The 21,456-nt window shown below is 47.9% G+C and overlaps 2 protein-coding genes across 2 annotated transcripts in view; both read left to right on the top strand.

The window, feature by feature from the left end:
• Window positions 1-7,937, top strand: part of trim9 (tripartite motif containing 9) — a 61,154-nt gene extending 53,217 nt beyond the window's left edge. Inside the window, exons 8-10 of the mRNA XM_056295831.1 lie at window positions 4,367-4,670; window positions 6,012-6,174; window positions 7,806-7,937. Coding sequence (XP_056151806.1) covers window positions 4,367-4,670; window positions 6,012-6,174; window positions 7,806-7,883 — 545 coding nt within the window. The 3' untranslated portion in view covers window positions 7,884-7,937. The remainder of the gene's footprint in view (window positions 1-4,366; window positions 4,671-6,011; window positions 6,175-7,805) is intronic.
• A 5,228-nt stretch (window positions 7,938-13,165) lies between these two features.
• Window positions 13,166-21,456, top strand: part of pygl (phosphorylase, glycogen, liver) — a 40,100-nt gene continuing 31,809 nt past the window's right edge. Inside the window, exons 1-5 of the mRNA XM_056296510.1 lie at window positions 13,166-13,451; window positions 14,092-14,193; window positions 19,937-20,015; window positions 20,457-20,560; window positions 21,314-21,445. Coding sequence (XP_056152485.1) covers window positions 13,209-13,451; window positions 14,092-14,193; window positions 19,937-20,015; window positions 20,457-20,560; window positions 21,314-21,445 — 660 coding nt within the window. The 5' untranslated portion in view covers window positions 13,166-13,208. The remainder of the gene's footprint in view (window positions 13,452-14,091; window positions 14,194-19,936; window positions 20,016-20,456; window positions 20,561-21,313; window positions 21,446-21,456) is intronic.

Raw genomic sequence — 21,456 nt, 5'->3', positions numbered from 1 at the left:
CCGTCAACTCGCTGCGCTCTTTCCGTCTTCAGGCTGGCGTTGCCTCCACTCTGGCAGATTTCCGCGAGGGAGGGGGCTTCGGTTCTACTAACCAATCACTGGAGACCAACGTGTCCGCCCGAATCTGACGTCATTTTGACGCCGATGCGTAGCCATGCCAACATTCTGGTTTTGGCGGGCTTTTAAGAGCGGAGCAGAGTGAAGTAAAAGCAAACTACGATGTCGGGCGACACTTTTGATTTAAAACAGCCTCTGCCTTGTCTAAAGCGGTCGCCATTGTTGTTATTACTCGTCCTTGGTTCCGGCGGCGGGGAGAAGGTTTTGTGCCGCCCTGAAATGCTAACACGACTTTGGGTTGTGGGGGGGAAACAACGCGGGAACCGTGCCATGTGGAGGTAAACGCACGAGTGACACGAAGAGAACACGCCACGATGAAAAGCATAATGGCGCACAGCTTGACCACGGCGTTAGTCCCACCCGTGGCGATGATTGGCTGATCGGTAGTCCCCCCCCCCCACGGCGCTCATTGGATAATCATTATTTCAACCGAGAAACCGCTGTTTCATCCGTGATGCCGATTCAAAGGTCTGGACTCCGGCAAGGAGAAACCCATTTAAGGGGCATGAAAAGCAGGCTGAAAAATCCCGCCTTTGCTGCCATCTAGTGGCTCAGAATTTCATCTTGCTACAGGTTCCGTCCCCCACCTTACAATGAACAAACAATACATGAGTTCATTGTTAGAGCACTACTCGGGGGGGGGGGGCAGAACCTAATTCAGTAAATCAGTCTACCCCTTTAAGACTGACAACCACGTGTTGAAACGGTTTCTTGGCTGCATGGGTTGCGAAAGTTGCTCCACCCTTAAAGGATGACACAAATCCTCGATTAAACCAAAAATATAAAAATAACACAAGTTGGAGTTACAAAGTCGTTTTTAGTTCAGAAGCGGTGGTATATGAATTCTGTTGAAGAGTGTCATTTTGCTTTAACAGCAGTGGCGCCCCCAGAAATGTTTCATAGGGGGGGGGGGGCAAATGGGGCCACTGAAAATCTTGGGGTGGCACACCAAAACCAAAAGCCATGACTGAATTTCGGGAATTCTATGATGCTGTTGTAGTGTACTGTATAGGCTAGTTGAAAACTGCCAATATGAGAGTTAAGAAAAATATACATTATTGATTTAAATGAACAGCACCTAATGTAAAATATCAGATAGAAGCATATTATGCATAATCAGAAGCATATTCTGCATATGCGGCTCGTGGCTGGGGGGGGCAGCGGGGGGCCAGGGATAGTATCAGGGTGGCCGTGGCCACCCCTTGGGGGCGCCACTATTTAACAGGAGTACATACAGTAGTAGCTGGTTCCTGTATAATCCTCCCATCTGCCTGCTTTGCCATTAGTTATACGTTGCTCTGCATTGACAGGGAAGCTCGTCATCCATCAGTGTCACACATGACGGAGCAAACACTCAGCACCTGTTGGGGATGGGACAATATGATCTGTTTTTTAGTCACAAGAGTTGCAGTGTTCAGATTTGTTGGGGGCAGTCTTTTGCAGAGTTCTGTTTTCACCTCCTTATGACTGAAAGTCCTTTCATTCTGACCCCCCCCCCCCTTGCAGTAAGAAGGTGTGGATTTAACTGAGTCACTCAAACAAGGATTTGATCAGGAATGGGGAGAGATATGAATGAAGTACTTTCTGTCTCATTGCACGGCTGTTGCTTTCCTGGGTTCTCTCATGGGTGTACTTCCCTGAGCTCTGAGAAGTGACTCTCTGACTAACCTGTTGTTTTTCGGGGGAATTCTTAGCCATTGGACTGAACCAGCTTCCCTGATCGAAACCTGCTTCTGCTTTCTCTGCCTCTCCACCCATCCCCCCACCACCACCCCACCCTGAAACGTCGCTTCACCGCTGCATTACATTCCCTCTTTTCCGCCCCTACTCCCCTCTTTTACCTTTCTCTGTCCAAATCGCCCTCTTTCTCTCTGCCCTTTCTTTCCTCGCCCTCTCTCTTACTCTGCCCCATTCATTTCACATTTTAGCTGGACTTCCACCATGTGACATGCAATCCATAGGCACAGGTATGGACGCCTCTGCTCCTGTCCCCCACCACTCGCCTATCTCATCATTCACTAGCAAACCTAGTACTAGCGAACCTAGTACTCGGAAGCCAAGTACTGGTAAACCAAGTACTAGCAAGCCAAGTACTAGCAAACCTAGTACTAGCGAACCAAGTACTAGCAAACCTAGTACTAGCCAACCTAGTACTAGCAAACCAAGTACTAGCAAGCCAAGTACTAGCAAACCTAGTGCTAGCGAACCAAGTACTAGCAAACCTAGTACTAGCCAACCTAGTACTAGCAAACCAAGTACAAGCAAGCCAAGTACTAGCAAACCTAGTACTAGCTAACCAAGTACTAGCAAACCTAGTACTAGCCAACCTAGTACTAGCAAACCAAGTACTAGCAAGCCAAGTACTAGCAAACCTAGTACTAGCGAACCAAGTACTAGCAAACCTAGTACTAGCAACCTAGTACTAGCAAGCCAAGTACTAGCAAACCAAGTACTAGCAAGCCAAGTACTAGCAAACCTAGTACTAGCAAACCAAGGGGCGGGCGTTGTTTTGCTGCACTGGCTCCACTTCATACTTTCTCAGTATAGCCTTGTGCTAAAATGCCTCTGTTTATTTCCCATGGGAAATAACGGTGTGTAATGAAACTTGTATTGAATTTAGTGAGTTAACAATAAAGGCAATGGTCTCTGTCCTTGACTTTCTACACTCTATTCTCCATCCTAATTGTTATCATTATCTTGATGTTTTTTTTATATTTACTCTTTCTATTCACACACGTCGGTTTTCTTGCAAACTGCTAAAACTGCACATTTTGGTTGCTCTTTCTTATTATTATTGCAAAGAAGATAAAAGTCTGTTGGAGCCCATCTGAAAAAACAAAACAAAAAAACAAATGCCCCCTCTTGAGTTTCCCATGCGCTCCTTTGTACAGTGTTTGTTTATATCATAGCTGTTTATGTATCTTCCACATCTGGGTCACATAGCATTTGTGAATAATTTTTAGCGCCGTCTGAACTTCCTCAAGGGGGCAGTGTAACACAGTAGAGACCAGAGAGGAACGATAGCTAAGTAATTCATTTTAAACCCACTTTAGTTTTTTAGTTTACCTCTTTGTGACCTTAACCTTCCTTGAGATTGAAGGTGCTGTGTGTAATTCTGCTTGACCCCTGACCTCTGTCACTGAGCCATGGGAGCAACAACACCCGACCCCGGGCAAGACAAGCACTTCCAGACGGGAATACCCTGCACCTTAGCCGACATCTGCCATATTCAAACACCCTCAGAAGATATCTATGATCACTGTGTAATCCCCCCCCCCCTGTTCTCCCCAATTGTACTTGGCCAATTACCCCACGCTTCCGAGCCATCCCAGTGGCTGCTCCGCCCCCTCTGCCGGTCCGGGGAGGGCTGCAGACTACCACATGCCTCCTCCCATACATGTGGAGTCGCCAGCTGCTTCTTTTCACCTGAAAGTGAGGAGTTTCACCAGGGGGACGTAGCACGTGGGAGGATCACGCTATTCCCCCCCAGTCCCCCCCCCCCAACAGGCGCCCCGACCGGCCAGAGGAGGCGCTAGTGCAGCGACCAGGACACATACCCACATCCGGCTTCCCACCCGCAGACACGGCCAATTGTGTCTGTAGGGACGCCCGACCAAGCCTGAGATAACACAGGGATTCGAACCGGCGATCCCCGTGTTGGTAGGCAATGGAATCACCGTACGATTTGCTAAAAACTTGAGTATAAGCCATGTTTTCTAGGGACCAGTTCTTCACACTACAAAAGCGACTCAGCCAGCCCAACTACTATGTTGTGAATGCAGACATGAGAGGGGGGAGGGGAGGGGAGGGGGGGGTGTTGTGAGCTGTTTACTTTGTTTCAGTCAGCACACTGCAGCAGCCCCTGCTGATGCATAGACTAATCTACATGCGGGAAGGCAACAATATTACACAGAGCATCTTTTAATGACTTGGCCTGAGCTGCTAAACGCTACCTGAGCGTTATTTTAATTAGCTTGACCTAGCTCTGGTCTTGTTGGCAGGCGAATGATTTCTCCACAGTCTATAACTTAGCAGTAAACTCAGCCAATGAGGATGACAACAAGTAACCGTGCTGTGTCATTGTGTCTTCATGTGAAATCATCCCTTAATCTTACGTCACCCCAACTTATAGCCCCATGTCACCTTTGTAAAGTCAATCTTAAATGTCTTGTGATGCAATGACTGTATCGTGGTTTACATTCACCCCCCCCCCCACCCCCACCCCATGTGTGTGATTTACACTCTGCAGTCGCCTGGTTCATGTTCGACCCTGCCTCGGCACACCCCGACATCCTCTTCTCCAATGACAACCTGACAGTGACGTGCAACAGCTACGACGACAGGGTGGTGCTGGGAAACACCTCTTTCTCTCGTGGCGTGCACTACTGGGAGATGACCATTGATCGCTATGACAACCACCCGGACCCAGCATTCGGGTTGGCGCGGGCCGACGTCCTGAAGGACGTGATGCTGGGGAAGGACGACAAGGCGTGGGCCATGTATGTTGACAACAACCGCTCCTGGTTCATGCACAACAACTCTCACACAAACAGGTGAGAAGGTCTGGTGACCATCCGCTCATCATGTACATTTAGTCCCAATTACAGCCCTGAAGACGGTCGTCTTTGTTTAACTTACTGACTCCTATGGTGACGCTGCTAACTGGATGATGTCAGACCATCCCAAATCCCATTTAAAGCTGAAATGCGTTACCACGGGCACTGCAGTGCCGCTGTGTCTAACATCAAAAACAACATATTAATTAACAATATTTTTATTAATATTTAACAATATTTATTCATTTTTATTTTATAAATATTATTTATAAATAATGTTTTTATTTAATTTAATTTTTTTTAATGGACAATTTTATTTTAAAAATGTATTTAATATTTACATTTTATATAAATTATATATTATGTTACAAATATTGTTATATTTCTTAAAATTTATTATTAATATTTAACGATATTTATTCATTTTTATGTTATAAATGTTATTTATAAATAATATTTTCATTTAATTTTATTTTTTTTAATTAAAATTTTTATTTAGTATTTATAAATATCAACATTTTATATAAATTATATTATTTTATAAATATTTTAATATTTATTAAAATGTATTATTATTAATATTTAACGATATTTATTAATTTTTATTTTATGTTATTTATAAATAATATTTCTATGTAATTTTAATTTTTTTAATTACACATTTTAATTAAAACTTTTATTTAGTATTTATAATTAAAATTTTATATAAATTACATATTTTATAAATATTTTAATATCGATGAGATTTTATTAATATGTATTAATATTTAACATATTAATAAAGACCTGCCCCACCACCAAGCAAAACGAATGGTTAAGCCTTGATTACTGACCCTTCTTACACAGGTGTGCTAAGAGCTGGTGTGCCATATGTGCCACAACACCGTTCAGGATGTGGATACTGGTGGATATGTTATTGTCTTAAACACATCAGCAGCAGAAGGACATTGTTCACATGTAAGGCTTAGGGATTAATGTTGGCTTTGCTCGAACACACCGCCGTCTCTTTCAGGCATAATAAAAGGTAACACCATGTTGTCTTGTACTACCAGTAAAGAAGTCTTACCTGTTGCCCATTCTGCTGAACAGAAGGAGGGAGTGCTGTCTGTCTCTCTGTCTTCCTGTCTTTCTATTTGAGACCGAGCACCACAGCGAAATTAACGCTCACATTTTTTTAGGCTTGAGTAGGTTTTTTTTACAACTATACTCAACCTCCAAGAGAATTTGGTTTGGAAACAGTGTTTGTGTCCTACGAAGCTGTATTTTATCTCAGTATGGGAACATTATATCTTTACACTTACTCGCCTTTTTAACTATAATTTCAATGTGCCAATGTAGGACGGATGGCGGTATCGGCAAAGGCACTACCATTGGAGTGCTGCTTGACTTTACACGCAGGATCCTCATCTTCCTTATCAACGACGAGCAGCAGGGTCCAGTGGCATTTGAAGGATTGGAGGGGGTGTACTACCCTGCTATCAGCCTCAACCGCAATGTCCAGGTACGGAAATGCATAGTGCATACAAAAACAGTTCAGTTACTGGCAGTTGTTAGTCGTTTGGGATGGCGTGGAGGCTTAACACCGCTGACCCACTGCAGGAGGGCCCTGGTTTGGATCCCGGCCCCTCTATGCGAAGTGTACATGTTCTCCCTGTGTTTTCACGGGTTTTTCCAGCACTTCCGGTTTCCTTCCACAGACCAGAACAAGGGAAATAGACACTGTAGAGGATGTAAGCTGGTGAGGTATCCAGGACTAGTCCCCCACCTTGTGCCTAATGTATACTGGGACGTGGTCTTCCATCCTAAACCGGACTGGGTGGATACAGAGCCTGAATGAATGTAAATGGGATCACAACATGTACGTATGTACTACAGCCTTTAGCAGGATGGCATAGTGAGCAGGGATGTGGTCATGCAGTACAAAGACTTACCAGCTGTTACAGAGTTGATCAGCCACAGCATGACGATGAGGGAACGAGTCGTGGAAGCTACGATACGAGGAGCGGTGATGACTAGCGAGCAGCAGTATGGCTTCATGATCTTCATTGGGAGGGACGAAGAAGGACAGGATCAGGAACGAGTATATTAGAGGGACAGCTCAGGTTGGACGGGTTGGAGACAAAGCAAGAGAGGCAAGATTGAGATGGTTTGGACATGTGTGGAGGAGAGATGCTGGGTATACTGGGAGAAGGATGCTGAATATGGAGCTGCCAGGGAAGAGGAGAAGAGGCAGGCCAAAGAGGAGGTGTATGGATGTGGTGAGGGAGGACATGCAGGTGGCTGGTGTGACAGAGGAAGACGCAGAGGACAGGAAGAGATGGAGACGGATGATCCGCTGTGGAAAGCAGTAGTAGTAGTGATAAATATAGAGTGTTATCCCTACAACCCCCCACTCATCTATAGTCACGTCTATTGGTAACTAGCTTTCAAAGTCTCTCCATAACATTTCAGTTAGCTCAACATCTCCCCCTGCAGGTCAGCTGGAAATGGAAAAAAAAACTAGCAAATTTTCTCTGTGCACCACTTCCAAAGTTCACAGTTGAGATAGGTCACAATTGTCTCACGACAAACCACAAGGTGAAAAGTCCAAAGTGAATACACACTTAAACAGTAAGTAAAACTACACTCTTAAGATGAACATCTTACTGTTTCGACCCACCACTCGCACTGAAGGCCCTCGCTTCAGACATCCAGCGCTGTTTAAATGGAGACAGTCCACCGTGCACACCGTCCTGCGAAGACACCGGGCTTCCTGTTACTCTGATGGACGTCACAATGCATGTGTTTGTGTTGTTGTGACACCAGACGGGTCCATAATGGGGGGAGGGGGGGTGTTCAGCGAGGCAAACTGTGACTCAGCGTGATGGATGGAATTAATGAATTAAAAAGTGGCTGATTAACTCATACTCATACATAACTCATACATTTATCATCCATCCATCCATCCATTAGCCAAGCCGCTTATCCGAAGTCGGGTGGCGGGATGCTGGAGCCTATCCCAGCAGTCATTGGGCGCTAGGTGGGGACCCTGGACAGGCCGCCAGGCCGTCACAGGGCCCACACACACACTCATTCACACCTAGGGACAATTTAGTATTTTATCTTATCTGTTTTCTATCTCGTCCTCTGCAGGTGACCTTGCACACTGGGCTGCCCATCCCTGATTTCTACACCCCAGGGGAGGCAGACCCCACTGGTTCGGTGTGCTGAATATTCACCGGAGACCCTGAAGGAGAAATAAACACTCCAGCGCTCCCCCGGTTCTTCTGCTTGGACAACAGCTATCTACTACTCCAACCCAGTCCTCCTCCCCTCTGCGCCCCCCCCCTCCACCCACCCCCCAATCCAGCTACCTGATCCTTTGACCTACTGTGAAGCCCATCATGCACTGAGTCACGCCTTCATCACGCTTAAACCTGGGACGTGTGGACCATCCATCCGCAAGACATTGTCAGTGGAAACTTGTCCCCCCCCCCCCGTCTCAACATCCAGTACTTGCTCTCTCGCTCCGTTTGCTCGGCTAAGTGGACACGGACTGTTCCGCATGATACGTTAATGTGCGGTGATGGTACTTAATCCAGCTCCTGAGCTAAAAGCGAAGAGATTGTTATGTGGGGTTGTATCAAATGGAAGGGGCTGAATGATGGAGATGGGCCATCGTCTGACCGTCATCGAGGAAGGAGTACATCCTGTCTTCATGCACTATCCACACCTTTACTCACACACACACACACACATACGCGTTCTTTCTCTTCCTCTTCGCCATTCTTAAGCACACACAAACACATGCCGCCACACAACCTCATCACCACACTCTCTTCAAACACGGCAACTCGCAGATACAGTACATTATTTGCCATAGACATGGTCATGTCACAGTTCAAACGCCAGGGGGAGTCGACCTCAACGTGAAACTGACTGGTTCCTGTAGAGGGGGGTACAGTGCTGCAGCTGATGACCCCCTGGAGGAGAGCGACAGCGTGACTCTCCCCCCCCCCCCCCCCGGGTCACCGGCGCGTCCTCATCGCCGCAGACGAGATGCTTATTAGTGGCTTAGCTTGTGTGGCGCTTCTATAGTTTGGAAAGTACTCGGTAGCGTGCTCGCTACCGGAAGCAGGGCCTCGGCGCGGCCTCTCTCCCAAGTGCTGCTCTCACAAGAGGAGGGTGTACATTTGTGTACTATATCATACCAGTATTCTGCTTATTTGATCTCATTTTGAGCCATGTGGGGGGGAAAACAGCACAGGAAGTTGCGGTGACGAACCAGTAAAGGTTGTCGGCGGTCAATCTGAGTGGATTCACAACTGAACACGGTGCTACCGCAACTAGCTTAACGAGGCCTCGTCTCCAGCAAGGCGGGGAACTGCAGTGGTTTTGTACTGTCGTTAATGACCCCCAATGTGAGCAGGTTGTGCGTTTGAGTAAGTTATTGACGTTTGGAGTTTTTCCAAGACACATTATCATTCTTTCGTTTGACAGTTGTGAAAGAAAGAGGAACCTTTCTATCCTGTTCGGACGAAGCGTGTAGGGCGTGTGGTCTCCGTAAAGCCGAAGGACAGATGGTGGTGCACAAGGCGGTGTTTGCATGCAACGGTCACAGGGGGACGGTCCCGGCGTCGCTCCGGGACAGAGGTAGCCCGGGAGCTCAGAACCAAAGTAAAGCACAGAAGCATCAAACTTTTTCCCCCCTTTTCTCCCCAATTGTATCCGGCCAATTACCCCACTCTCCCGTGCCGTCCCGGTCGCTGCTCCACCCCCTCTGCTGATCCGGGGAGGGCTGCAGACTACCACATGCCTCCTCCCATACATGTGGAGTTTCACCTGACAGCGAGGAGTTTCGCCAGGGGGACGTAGGGCGTGTTAGGATCACGCTATTCCCCCCCCTCCGAACAGGCACCCTGACCGACCAGAGGAGGCGCTAGTGCAGCGAGCAAGACACATACCCACATCCGGCTTCCCACCAACAGTCTGTAGGGAGGCCCGACTAAGCCGGGGGTAACACGGGGATTCAAACCAGCAATCCCCATGTTGGCAGGCAACGGACTAGACCGCCACGCTACCCAGACGCCCAACCGAAGCATCAAACTCGATGAGTGTTTTTGTGGCTAATGCAACAAAGTCGAAGCAGCTTCTTACACAGTGTTGCCCAAATATGTCGCCCTGTGCATCCCTCTGACACGTTTCCAACACACACACATGCAGAAAGGTGCTCATCCTGTGCTAACGTTTCATGGGCGTGTGCCTTGATCCCTCAGATCCCTAACAGACCTGCACATACATTTGCTACAAACTGGATTCATTGCCTCAGCGAAGTAAACTGTGACATCTGCAATGCCCGAATTCTCCCTGCTGCTATACATCCCACTTCTGACACCAGTGCAGCCAACTGGGAGGGCATCCGGGAACCACCGAAGCCGGGACGCGGGGTCCAGGCGGTTCCCGGCTGCCCCCCTGAGTGCGCTACATTTATAGCGAAGGGCAAAACTCAAGCTACCATGGTGTAGCTGTGCTGCCTGTGGATGTGACATGCTATACCATTATGGCCCTGTATGGGGAGGGTGTCTCTCTCCTTCATAGTCAGCTAGTTTTATTTCTCCTGGGGTTACACTGAGAGTAGCTCAACTGGTAGTTAATACCGCACGTTTAGTGTGTCTGGCGTGCACAAGGAAACAACACAATTTACAATGCGTCGTGAGTATGTGGTGCTTGTTCACTAATGGTGCAAAAACAGGCTGCGCTGCGGCAGGGATCCAGCAACTGGCGAGGCCCCGTGCAGCCGTACTGCAGGGTTCAAATCAACGATTGAGTCATGCAATATTTAATTGCATGCTTTTTTGGGGGGGGGGGGGGGTCGGGGGTTATCTTTTATCTACAAATAATTAAAACTCACTAGGCTCTTTCTCTCCCTCCAAAACATCCACACTATGGAAAGCATGCCCCTTCCCAGTGTGTCAGCCATTAATTCCCCCATCGAGAGACAAGCACGGTCATTATGGGGGGGATTACGTAACCCCACATTTTGGCACGGGGAGCTAATGAGTTGGGCCGGACAACAGAACTAGCAAATCGTTAAAAAGTAGGGGGGGGGGTGATTTCAACACATCTTCGCCGGTTACGTCAGCGTGTTGTGTTGAAAGCATGCCCCTGACATAACTGTGTGTGGTTGTAAGCTGCACAGCTTTCACGTGTTGTGGACGCAACCGTCCCCCCTCCCCAAAACATCATACGATTGTAAGTTAACACGTATGTTTGAAGCGGCCAAAATACACCCAAATGCTGCCGGTGGTCAACGTGATGCGCGTGCGCCAGGGACGGCTTAGGTGTAACATTGTATCCCCTCAGCCCATGGAGGACGTTTATGGATTATTAATGGAACAATTATACAGAGTCGCTGTGCGACGCAACATTTTATTTAGTCTTAATTGGTGTGGGTGTGGGTGTGGGTGTGGGTGTGGGTGGGTGCTACATTGTAACCATAGGCGCAGTTTGAGCTTTAAGGTTGGGGGTTCCCAAAAAACAAACAAGCAAACAAAAACATGAGGAAATGCAATGTGTACAATAGGGGGCTTCGTTTACACGGTGGGGTTTGTTGTTGTTGTTTTTTTGCAAAGAAACGCGTGAGAGAAGAAGAAGCGTGTATCCGTTATTTGATCCTGTCAAATAACGGATATATGAAAAGAATAACAGTCACACAATCAAACCTTTGTATTTATTATTTGTAGAGCAAGGCATTACAGCAGATTGTTAGTTCTGTTTTATTATAGACACTAGGGTATCTCAACCCCAACGTGCATTTCTAACTACGGCCAGTAGGGGGCCCGGACGCCTGACCCGAACCAACACACACTGCGCCTGTGATTATAAGCTTGTTTTAACAACAGACTCGTTGTGTTTTTTATTATAGACACTAGGGTATCTCAACCCCAACGTGCATTTCTAACTACGGCCACTAGGGGGCTCGGCCGCCTGACCTGAACCAACACAAACTGCGCCTGTGATTAGAATCTTGTTTTAACAAGAGACTCGTTGTGTTTTTTATTATAGACAATAAGGTATTTCAACCCCAACGTGCATTTCTAACTACGGCCACTAGGGGGCTCGGCCGCCTGACCCGAACCAACACACACTGCGCCTGTGATTATAAGCTTGTTTTAACAAGAGACTCGTTGTGTTTGGCCCCTGGAGACGCGAGGACCAAGTGTCCTACCCCAGACAACAGATTGTTAGTTCTGTTTTATTATAGACAATAAGATATCTCAACCCCAACGTGCATTTCTAACTACGGCCACTAGGGGGCTCGGCCGCCTGACCTGAACCAACACAAACTGCGCCTGTGATTAGAATCTTGTTTTAACAAGAGACTCGTTGTGTTTGTCCCCTGGAGACGCGAGGACCAAGTGTCCTACCCCAGACAACAGATTGTTAGTTCTGTTTTATTATAGACAATAAGATATCTCAACCCCAACGTGCATTTCTAACTACGGCCACTAGGGGGCTCGGCCGCCTGACCTGAACCAACACAAACTGCGCCTGTGATTAGAATCTTGTTTTAACAAGAGACTCGTTGTGTTTGGCCCCTGGAGACGCGAGGACAAAGTGTCTTACCCCAGACAACAGATTGTTAGTTCTGTTTTATTATAGACAATAAGATATCTCCACCCCAACGTGCATTTCTAACTACAGCCACTAGGGGGCTCGGCCGCCTGACCTGAACCAACACAAACTGCGCCTGTGATTATAAGCTTGTTTTAACAACAGACTCGTTGTGTTTGGCCCCTGGAGACGCGAGGACGAAGTGTCCTACCCCAGACAACAGATTGTTATCTCTGTTTTATTATAGACAATAAGATATCTCAACCCCAACGTGCATTTCTAACTACGGCCACTAGGGGGCCCGGCCGCATGACCCGAACCAACACAAACTGCGCCTGTGATTAGAATCTTGTTTTAACAAGAGACTCGTTGTGTTTTTTTATTATAGACAATAAGGTATCTCAACCCCAACGTGCATTTCTAACTACGGCCACTAGGGGGCCCGGCCGCCTGACCTGAACCAACACACACTGCGCCTGTGATTATAAGCTTGTTTTAACAAGAGACTCGTTGTGTTTGGCCCCTGGAGACGTGAGGACCAAGTGTCCTACCCCAGACACCCGTCCCCGCTGTGTCCACAGAAATAGACGTCGTTACTTACTATGATTTTGAGACACTTAATCATTACTGTTACGATTATGATTGACGTTACCCATATTACTGCGATGATTATTTGAAGTGTACTATGAGCTTACGTGTTTTCTGTACGTGTGAATATTAAATAAATGGGCGTCTACAAAGGTGTCGTGGCGAACGGTGTCACCTGTCTGGCCTTTATTTTACTCCGACGAGGAGGAGGGCGGATGCGGCGGACTCTCCTCCCACCGCGCTCGCCAATGGACGCCGGAGAGGAGGAGACTTCGGGGAAGAAGGAGAGGAAAACCCGCTCGGCGGCGACGCCGAGCCCCATTCGCAGCCGGGACAGCGGGGGGGACAGCGGCCATGGCGACCCCTCTCACCGACCAGGAGAAGCGCAAGCAGATCAGCATCCGGGGCATCGTCGGGGTGGAGAACGTGGCGGAGCTGAAGAAGGGCTTCAACCGCCACCTGCACTTCACGCTGGTGAAGGACCGAAATATCGCCACGCCCCGCGATTACTACTTCGCGCTGGCTCACACGGTGCGGGACCACCTGGTGGGGAGATGGATCAGGACCCAGCAGTTTTACTATGAGGCGGACCCCAAGGTAAAGGTGCCCGGCGTGCCGCGTCATCTGAAACCCGGGGCCGCATGTGTCAGTCGTCACTATGGGGCCGATGGGGTTCTTGGGCACCCATGGGATTCTGCAGAGCCGAAGTTAGTGTCGGAGCCCAGGACAGAACCTGGGTAACCCCTGGAATCTAGACACCGGTTTCTCTGCGGGCCTGGGTGACGGCTCGTTGCTGGAGGTAGACCAGATGTGAGGAGGAAGGGGTTGAAAATAACCGCCACACAGGTCGGGGGCTAAAAAATACCAAGGGTGCGTAAGAACAAATTTGCCCATAGTAACGAGTGATACATGGAGCCCCCCCTGGGCCCCCCCTGGGCCCCCCCTCTTAATATTAGCCCCGTCAGCGGGACGCGTAGCTCCTCTCTGTGCAGACTTTCCGTGAGTGTTTCAACAGGTCACCGAGTTCCGCGTTAAAGAAAAACGCAACGACAAGTCTGCAGTCTTGTTTCCTTCTTCTTCTTCTTCTTCTTCTTCTTCTTCTTCTTCTTCTTCTTCTTCTTCCATTTTCAAATCCCAATAAAAGTTGGCCGACATGCAATCTGACCGCGACCCGAGGTAGAGTTCGACATGTTAATGCGTTGTCGTCCCTGTCCCTCCCCCCCCCCCCTCTGCCCAGCGGGTCTACTATCTGTCCCTGGAGTTCTACATGGGCAGGACGCTGCAGAACACCATGATCAACCTGGGGCTGCAGAACGCCTGCGACGAGGCCATCTACCAGGTGAGCGCGCGCCGGACTAACGCACATGCTTCCACATCGCCCGGTCCGTGCTGTCGACGCAGGGGGTTCGAATCTCAGAGACGGTTTGTCTTCGGTGTGAGACCTGCGGCAGCCTCTTATAGAGACTATGTGTACTGTCACTAAAGAGACGTCAGTATGAGACCTGCAGCAGCCTCTTATAGAGACTATGTGTACTGTCACTAAAGAGACGTCGGTATGAGACCTGCAGCAGCCTCTTATAGAGACTATGTGTACCGTCACTAAAGAGACGTCGGTATGAGACCTGCAGCAGCCTCTTATAGAGACTATGTGTACTGTCACTAAAGAGACGTCGGTATGAAACCTGCAGCAGCAGACGTCAGTATGAGACCTGCAGCAGCCTCTTATAGAGACTATGTGTACTGTCACTAAAGAGACGTCGGTATGAAACCTGCAGCAGCCTCTTATAGAGACTATGTGTACTGTCACTAAAGAGACGTCAGTATGAAACCTGCAGCAGCCTCTTATAGAGACTATGTGTACTGTCACTAAAGAGACGTCGGTATGAAACCTGCAGCAGCAGACGTCAGTATGAGACCTGCAGTAGCCTCTTATAGAGACTATGTGTACTGTCACTAAAGAGACGTCGGTATGAGACCTGCAGCAGCCTCTTATAGAGACTATGTGTACTGTCACTAAAGAGACGTCGGTATGAGACCTGCAGCAGCCTCTTATAGAGACTATGTGTACTGTCACTAAAGAGACGTCGGTATGAGACCTGCAGCAGCCTCTTATAGAGACTATGTGTACTGTCACTAAAGAGACGTCGGTATGAGACCTGCAGCAGCCTCTTATAGAGACTATGTGTACTGTCACTAAAGAGACGTCGGTATGAAACCTGCAGCAGCCTCTTATAGAGACTATGTGTACTGTCACTAAAGAGACGTCGGTATGAAACCTGCAGCAGCCTCTTATAGAGACTATGTGTACTGTCACTAAAGAGACGTCGGTATGAAACCTGCAGCAGCCTCTTATAGAGACTATGTGTACCGTCACCAAAGAGACGTCGGTATGAGACCTGCAGCAGCCTCTTATAGAGACTATGTGTACCGTCACTAAAGAGACGTCGGTATGAGACCTGCAGCAGCCTCTTATAGAGACTATGTGTACCGTCACTAAAGAGACGTCGGTATGAGACCTGCAGCAGCCTCTTATAGAGACTATGTGTACCGTCACTAAAGAGACGTCGGTATGAGACCTGCAGCAGCCTCTTATAGAGACTATGTGTACCGTCACTAAAGAGACGTCGGTATGAGACCTGCAGCAGCCTCTTATAGAGACTATGTGTACCGTCACTAAAGAGACGTCGGTATGAGACCTGCAGCAGCCTCTTATAGAGACTATGTGTACCGTCACTAAAGAGACGTCGGTATGAGACCTGCAGCAGCCTCTTATAGAGACTATGTGTACTGTCACTAAAGAGACGTCAGTATGAGACCTGCAGCAGCCTCTTATAGAGACTATGTGTACCGTCACTAAAGAGACGTCAGTATGAGACCTGCAGCGGCCTCTTATAGAGACTATGTGTACCGTCACTAAAGAGACGTCAGTATGAGACCTGCAGCAGCCTCTTATAGAGACTATGTGTACTGTCACTAAAGAGACGTCGGTATGAGACCTGCAGCAGCCTCTTATAGAGACTATGTGTACTGTCACTAAAGAGACGTCAGTATGAGACCTGCAGCAGCCTCTTATAGAGACTGTGTACTGTCACTAAAGAGACGTCAGTATGAGACCTGCAGCAGCCTCTTATAGAGACTATGTGTACTGTCACTAAAGAGACGTCGGTATGAGACCTGCAGCAGCCTCTTATAGAGACTATGTGTACTGTCACTAAAGAGACGTCAGTGTGAGACCTGCAGCAGCCTCTTATAGAGACTATGTGTACCGTCACTAAAGAGACGTCGGTATGAGACCTGCAGCAGCCTCTTATAGAGACTATGTGTACTGTCACTAAAGAGACGTCAGTGTGAGACCTGCAGCAGCCTCTTATAGAGACTATGTGTACTGTCACTAAAGAGACGTCGGTATGAGACCTGCAGCAGCCTCTTATATAGACTATGTGTACTGTCTCTAAAGAGACGTCAGTATGAGACCTGCAGCTTATAGAGACTATGTGTACTGTCACTAAAGAGACGTCAGTACGAGACCTGCAGCAGCCTCTTATAGAGACTATGTGTACCGTCACTAAAGAGACGTCAGTATGAGACCTGCAGCAGCCTCTTATAGAGACTATGTGTACCGTCACTAAAGAGACGTCAGTATGAGACCTGCAGCGGCCTCTTATAGAGACTATGTGTACCGTCACTAAAGAGACGTCAGTATGAGACCTGCAGCAGCCTCTTATAGAGACTATGTGTACTGTCACTAAAGAGACGTCGGTATGAGACCTGCAGCAGCCTCTTATAGAGACTATGTGTACTGTCACTAAAGAGACGTCAGTATGAGACCTGCAGCAGCCTCTTATAGAGACTGTGTACTGTCACTAAAGAGACGTCAGTATGAGACCTGCAGCAGCCTCTTATAGAGACTATGTGTACTGTCACTAAAGAGACGTCGGTATGAGACCTGCAGCAGCCTCTTATAGAGACTATGTGTACTGTCACTAAAGAGACGTCAGTGTGAGACCTGCAGCAGCCTCTTATAGAGACTATGTGTACCGTCACTAAAGAGACGTCGGTATGAGACCTGCAGCAGCCTCTTATAGAGACTATGTGTACTGTCACTAAAGAGACGTCAGTGTGAGACCTGCAGCAGCCTCTTATAGAGACTATGTGTACTGTCACTAAAGAGACGTCGGTATGAGACCTGCAGCAGCCTCTTATATAGACTATGTGTACTGTCTCTAAAGAGACGTCAGTATGAGACCTGCAGCTTATAGAGACTATGTGTACTGTCACTAAAGAGACGTCAGTACGAGACCTGCAGCAGCCTCTTATAGAGACTATGTGTACCGTCACTAAAGAGACGTCAGTATGAGACCTGCAGCAGCCTCTTATAGAGACTATGTGTACTGTCACTAAAGAGACGTCAGTATGAGACCTGCAGCAGCCTCTTATAGAGACTATGTGTACCGTCACTAAAGAGACGTCGGTATGAGACCTGCAGCAGCCTCTTATAGAGACTATGTGTACCGTCACTAAAGAGACGTCGGTATGAGACCTGCGGCAGCCTCTTATAGAGACTATGTGTACTGTCACTAAAGAGACGTCAGTACGAGACCTGCAGCAGCCTCTTATAGAGACTATGTGTACCGTCACTAAAGAGACGTCAGTATGAGACCTGCAGCAGCCTCTTATAGAGACTATGTGTACTGTCACTAAAGAGACGTCAGTATGAGACCTGCAGCAGCCTCTTATAGAGACTATGTGTACCGTCACTAAAGAGACGTCGGTATGAGACCTGCAGCAGCCTCTTATAGAGACTATGTGTACCGTCACTAAAGAGACGTCAGTATGAGACCTGCAGCAGCCTCTTATAGAGACTATGTGTACTGTCACTATAGAGACGTCAGTATGAGACCTGCAGCAGCCTCTTATAGAGACTATGTGTACTGTCACTAAAGAGACGTCGGTATGAGACCTGCAGCAGCCTCTTATAGAGACTATGTGTACCGTCACTAAAGAACCGTCAGTATGAAACCTGCAGCAGGCTCCTATAGAGACTATGTGTACTGTCACTAAAGAGACGTCAGTATGACACCTGCAGCAGCCTCTTATAGAGACTATGTGTACTGTCACTAAAGAGACGTCAGTATGAAACCTGCAGCAGCCTCTTAAAGAGACTATGTGTACTGTCACTAAAGAGACGTCAGTATGAAACCTGCAGCAGCCTCTTATAGAGACTATGTGTACCGTCACTAAAGAGACGTCAGTATGAGACCTGCGGCAGCCTCTTATAGAGACTATGTGTACTGTCACTAAAGAGACGTCAGTATGAGACCTGCAGCAGCCTCTTATAGAGACTATGTGTACTGTCACTAAAGAGACGTCGGTATGAGACCTGCAGCAGCCTCTTATAGAGACTATGTGTACCGTCACTAAAGAGACGTCAGTATGAAACCTGCAGCAGCCTCTTATAGAGACCATGTGTACCGTCACTAAAGAGACGTCAGTATGAGACCTGCAGCAGGCTCCTATAGAGACTATGTGTACCGTCACTAAAGAGACGTCAGTATGAGACCTGCAGCAGCCTCTTATAGAGACTATGTGTACCGTCACTAAAGAGACGTCAGTATGAAACCTGCAGCAGCCTCTTATAGAGACTATGTGTACTGTCACTAAAGAGACGTCAGTATGAGACCTGCAGCAGGCTCTTATAGAGACTATGTGTACTGTCACTAAAGAGACGTCGGTATGAAACCTGCAGCAGCCTCTTATAGAGACCATGTGTACCGTCACTAAAGAGACGTCAGTATGAGACCTGCAGCAGCCTCTTATAGAGACTATGTGTACCGTCACTAAAGAGACGTCAGTATGAGACCTGCAGCAGCCTCTTACAGAGACTATGTGTACTGTCACTAAAGAGACGTCGGTATGAGACCTGCAGCAGCCTCTTATAGAGACTATGTGTACCGTCACTAAAGAGACGTCAGTATGAAACCTGCAGCAGCCTCTTATAGAGACTATGTGTACTGTCACTAAAGAGACGTCGGTATGAGACCTGCAGCAGCCTCTTATAGAGACTATCTGTGTGCTGTGTCATTAGAGAAGCAGTTCTCACCCGCCCCCTCCTGCCACACCCATACCAATTTCCTCACAGGAAGCCAAAATATGTACTATTTGTTCATGGTGCGTTATGCAATCTGATTGTCAGTATGGAACACCATGTTACCCTTAAGCTCTTATTGGTTTGTTGTGTGTGTGTAAAGGTGACCCACACTCCCTGTGAAGTGCCTAAAGACAGACACACACAGGCTGACACTTAGTTAAGCATGGTTGGATAATAATAGTAATGGTAAATTAAACTTACATGGCACTTTTCTAACACTCAAAGTGGCTTGACAACAAACAGGTTGGAACAAGACGACAGATAAACCCGGCACAGACATACAGGGGTGGACGGGAAGGGGGGTGGACGGGAAGGGGGGTGGACGGGAAGGGGGGTGGATGGGAAGGGGGGCTACGGGAGGGAGAAGCGGCAGCCCTACACAACGCCAGCACTACTGCCCCACTTAAACCCACACAAAAGGACAAGAAAAGCAAACAACAACAGCGCTGTCGACGCAGCTTCTCTGTAGGGGTTTACTCCCAGAGCCCAGTCCTCTCCCGAGGTGTCCACGGGTAATAAGTGGCCTCGAGAATTGTTTCGAGCTAAGGCATCACAAACTGTACGGAAAGCTATAATCTTAAACCGGTTTAAGATGTTTTTAGTTTTCTTCCGAATACCATTAGAACTTGCTCCGTCTGCCTGGAGCTGAGAAATGTGGAGGTGTGAGACCTCGTTGTTTAACTTTACATCGGACTCTGTGGGAGACATCTGCAGCTTAGGTGAAGGACACCCTTTTCTTGCCCCTTCCCTGCCTCCGTAGGGGGGGGAATGGCATCGTGATCACATCCCAGTACAGTAACAATGAACGACAGTGATTGCAAAAGTACTCCTAAGTACATGCTGCAACACAACAGGGCTGCTGACGAGCTTCTCTGTTCACAATCTCAACAGTTGACTTTGACGTGTCTGTTTCTTCTTCTTCTCTCGGCTGTAGCTTGGCCTTGACATGGAGGACCTGGAGGAGATGGAGGAGGATGCAGGTCTAGGCAATGGAGGTCTGGGCAGACTGGCAGGTACCATGAACACCTTCTGTATTCAAATGGGACGGGGGGGGGTTGACTAACTGCCATCACATTTTGGGATCATGAGAGTTTGCCCTTCCTTCGAGCCTCTGATGAGGAAGTACTGAGCTGGCCTCTCTGGTTTCTGGTTGCAAGTTAAACTGGGTCATTTTTTGCTCATTTCGCCGTCTTTGCTCGTTTTATTAGGTAAGTACGCTATTAAAGGTATAATGGTTTACTTTTATTGGGCTGTCGTCTCCTTGCCTTTTGGCTCGGAGGTAACTTTGGAGACACTGTGCAACTCACAACCACAAGAGTTTCACAAGCGAGAGATACGGGAAAAAAACCATTTCTTCAGCAGCACTTTTAACATTGTTCATTTCCCAACACTGGCTGTCCATTTCGTTTCTTCAAACCCTGCACCTTATTCTGACTGCTTTTGCCCTTTTATAGCATGCTTCCTGGATTCAATGGCCACCTTGGGTCTCGCGGCATATGGCTATGGCATCCGCTATGAGTATGGCATCTTCAACCAAAAGATCAGGGATGGTTGGCAGGTAAAATCCCCCTATCTTCATAGTTTACTTCAACGTAGACGATCCAGTTTACCTCACTCATATACTGCCCAGCCTTGGTGAATCAACATCTATTTGGCCCTGCAGGGATTGTAGGTTTGAGTTCATTTTCCCAATCTAAACATCTCAGGAGAGTAGGTTGACTTTTTTCTCGCAGGAAAAGTAAAGAGTGACGATCCACTTTGTCCGCGCTCATGGTGCCGGGCCTCAAGGATTTAAACTGGGCCACAAGAATAGATGAACTGGGTCACTACTTTACCAGCCAATAATTAACCAAAATATTTTACCGTCCGTAGAGTGGTGTAACACTGTTGGCCTGGGCAAAAGAGGAAAAAAAAATAAAGCCAATGTGTTCTGTGTGATAAGAGGTCCCGCAGCTAAAGGCTTTTGCCCTCTGGAGTCCTGCAGCCTGCTGGGAATGCAACCCCCCAGAGCAAACACGCACTTTTGAACACTGGTTTGTGCTCTTCCTCCGAAGACAATGGGCCTGCGCATCCAGCGTCACCGGCTTTTCATGCACGTCTTCGTTCTGCACTGAGCATTTATCAGCTACATGGCCCTAGTAGAGGTCCATTGTCTTGCTCAAGGACACTTTGGCAGAAGGGATACTTGCTGATCTGGAGCTTACACCTGGGTCATCTGAATGCTCTATTTCTACGCACCACATCCAGCTGCTGCTGTATTTTATGTTGAGATGTCATTCAAATCATTTTAACGTACCCTGCGTTGACCCAGGTGGAGGAGGCAGATGATTGGCTGAGGCATGGCAACCCCTGGGAGAAGGCCCGCCCCGAGTACATGCTGCCCGTTCACTTCTATGGGCGGATAGAGGAGACCAAAGAGGGCTCCAAGTGGGTGGACACACAGGTACGTGTGCT

Source organism: Lampris incognitus, chromosome 16, assembly GCF_029633865.1.
Source record: "Lampris incognitus isolate fLamInc1 chromosome 16, fLamInc1.hap2, whole genome shotgun sequence".
Taxonomy (NCBI): Eukaryota; Metazoa; Chordata; class Actinopteri; order Lampriformes; family Lampridae; genus Lampris; species Lampris incognitus.
This window is presented reverse-complemented; position numbering and strand designations above follow the sequence as displayed.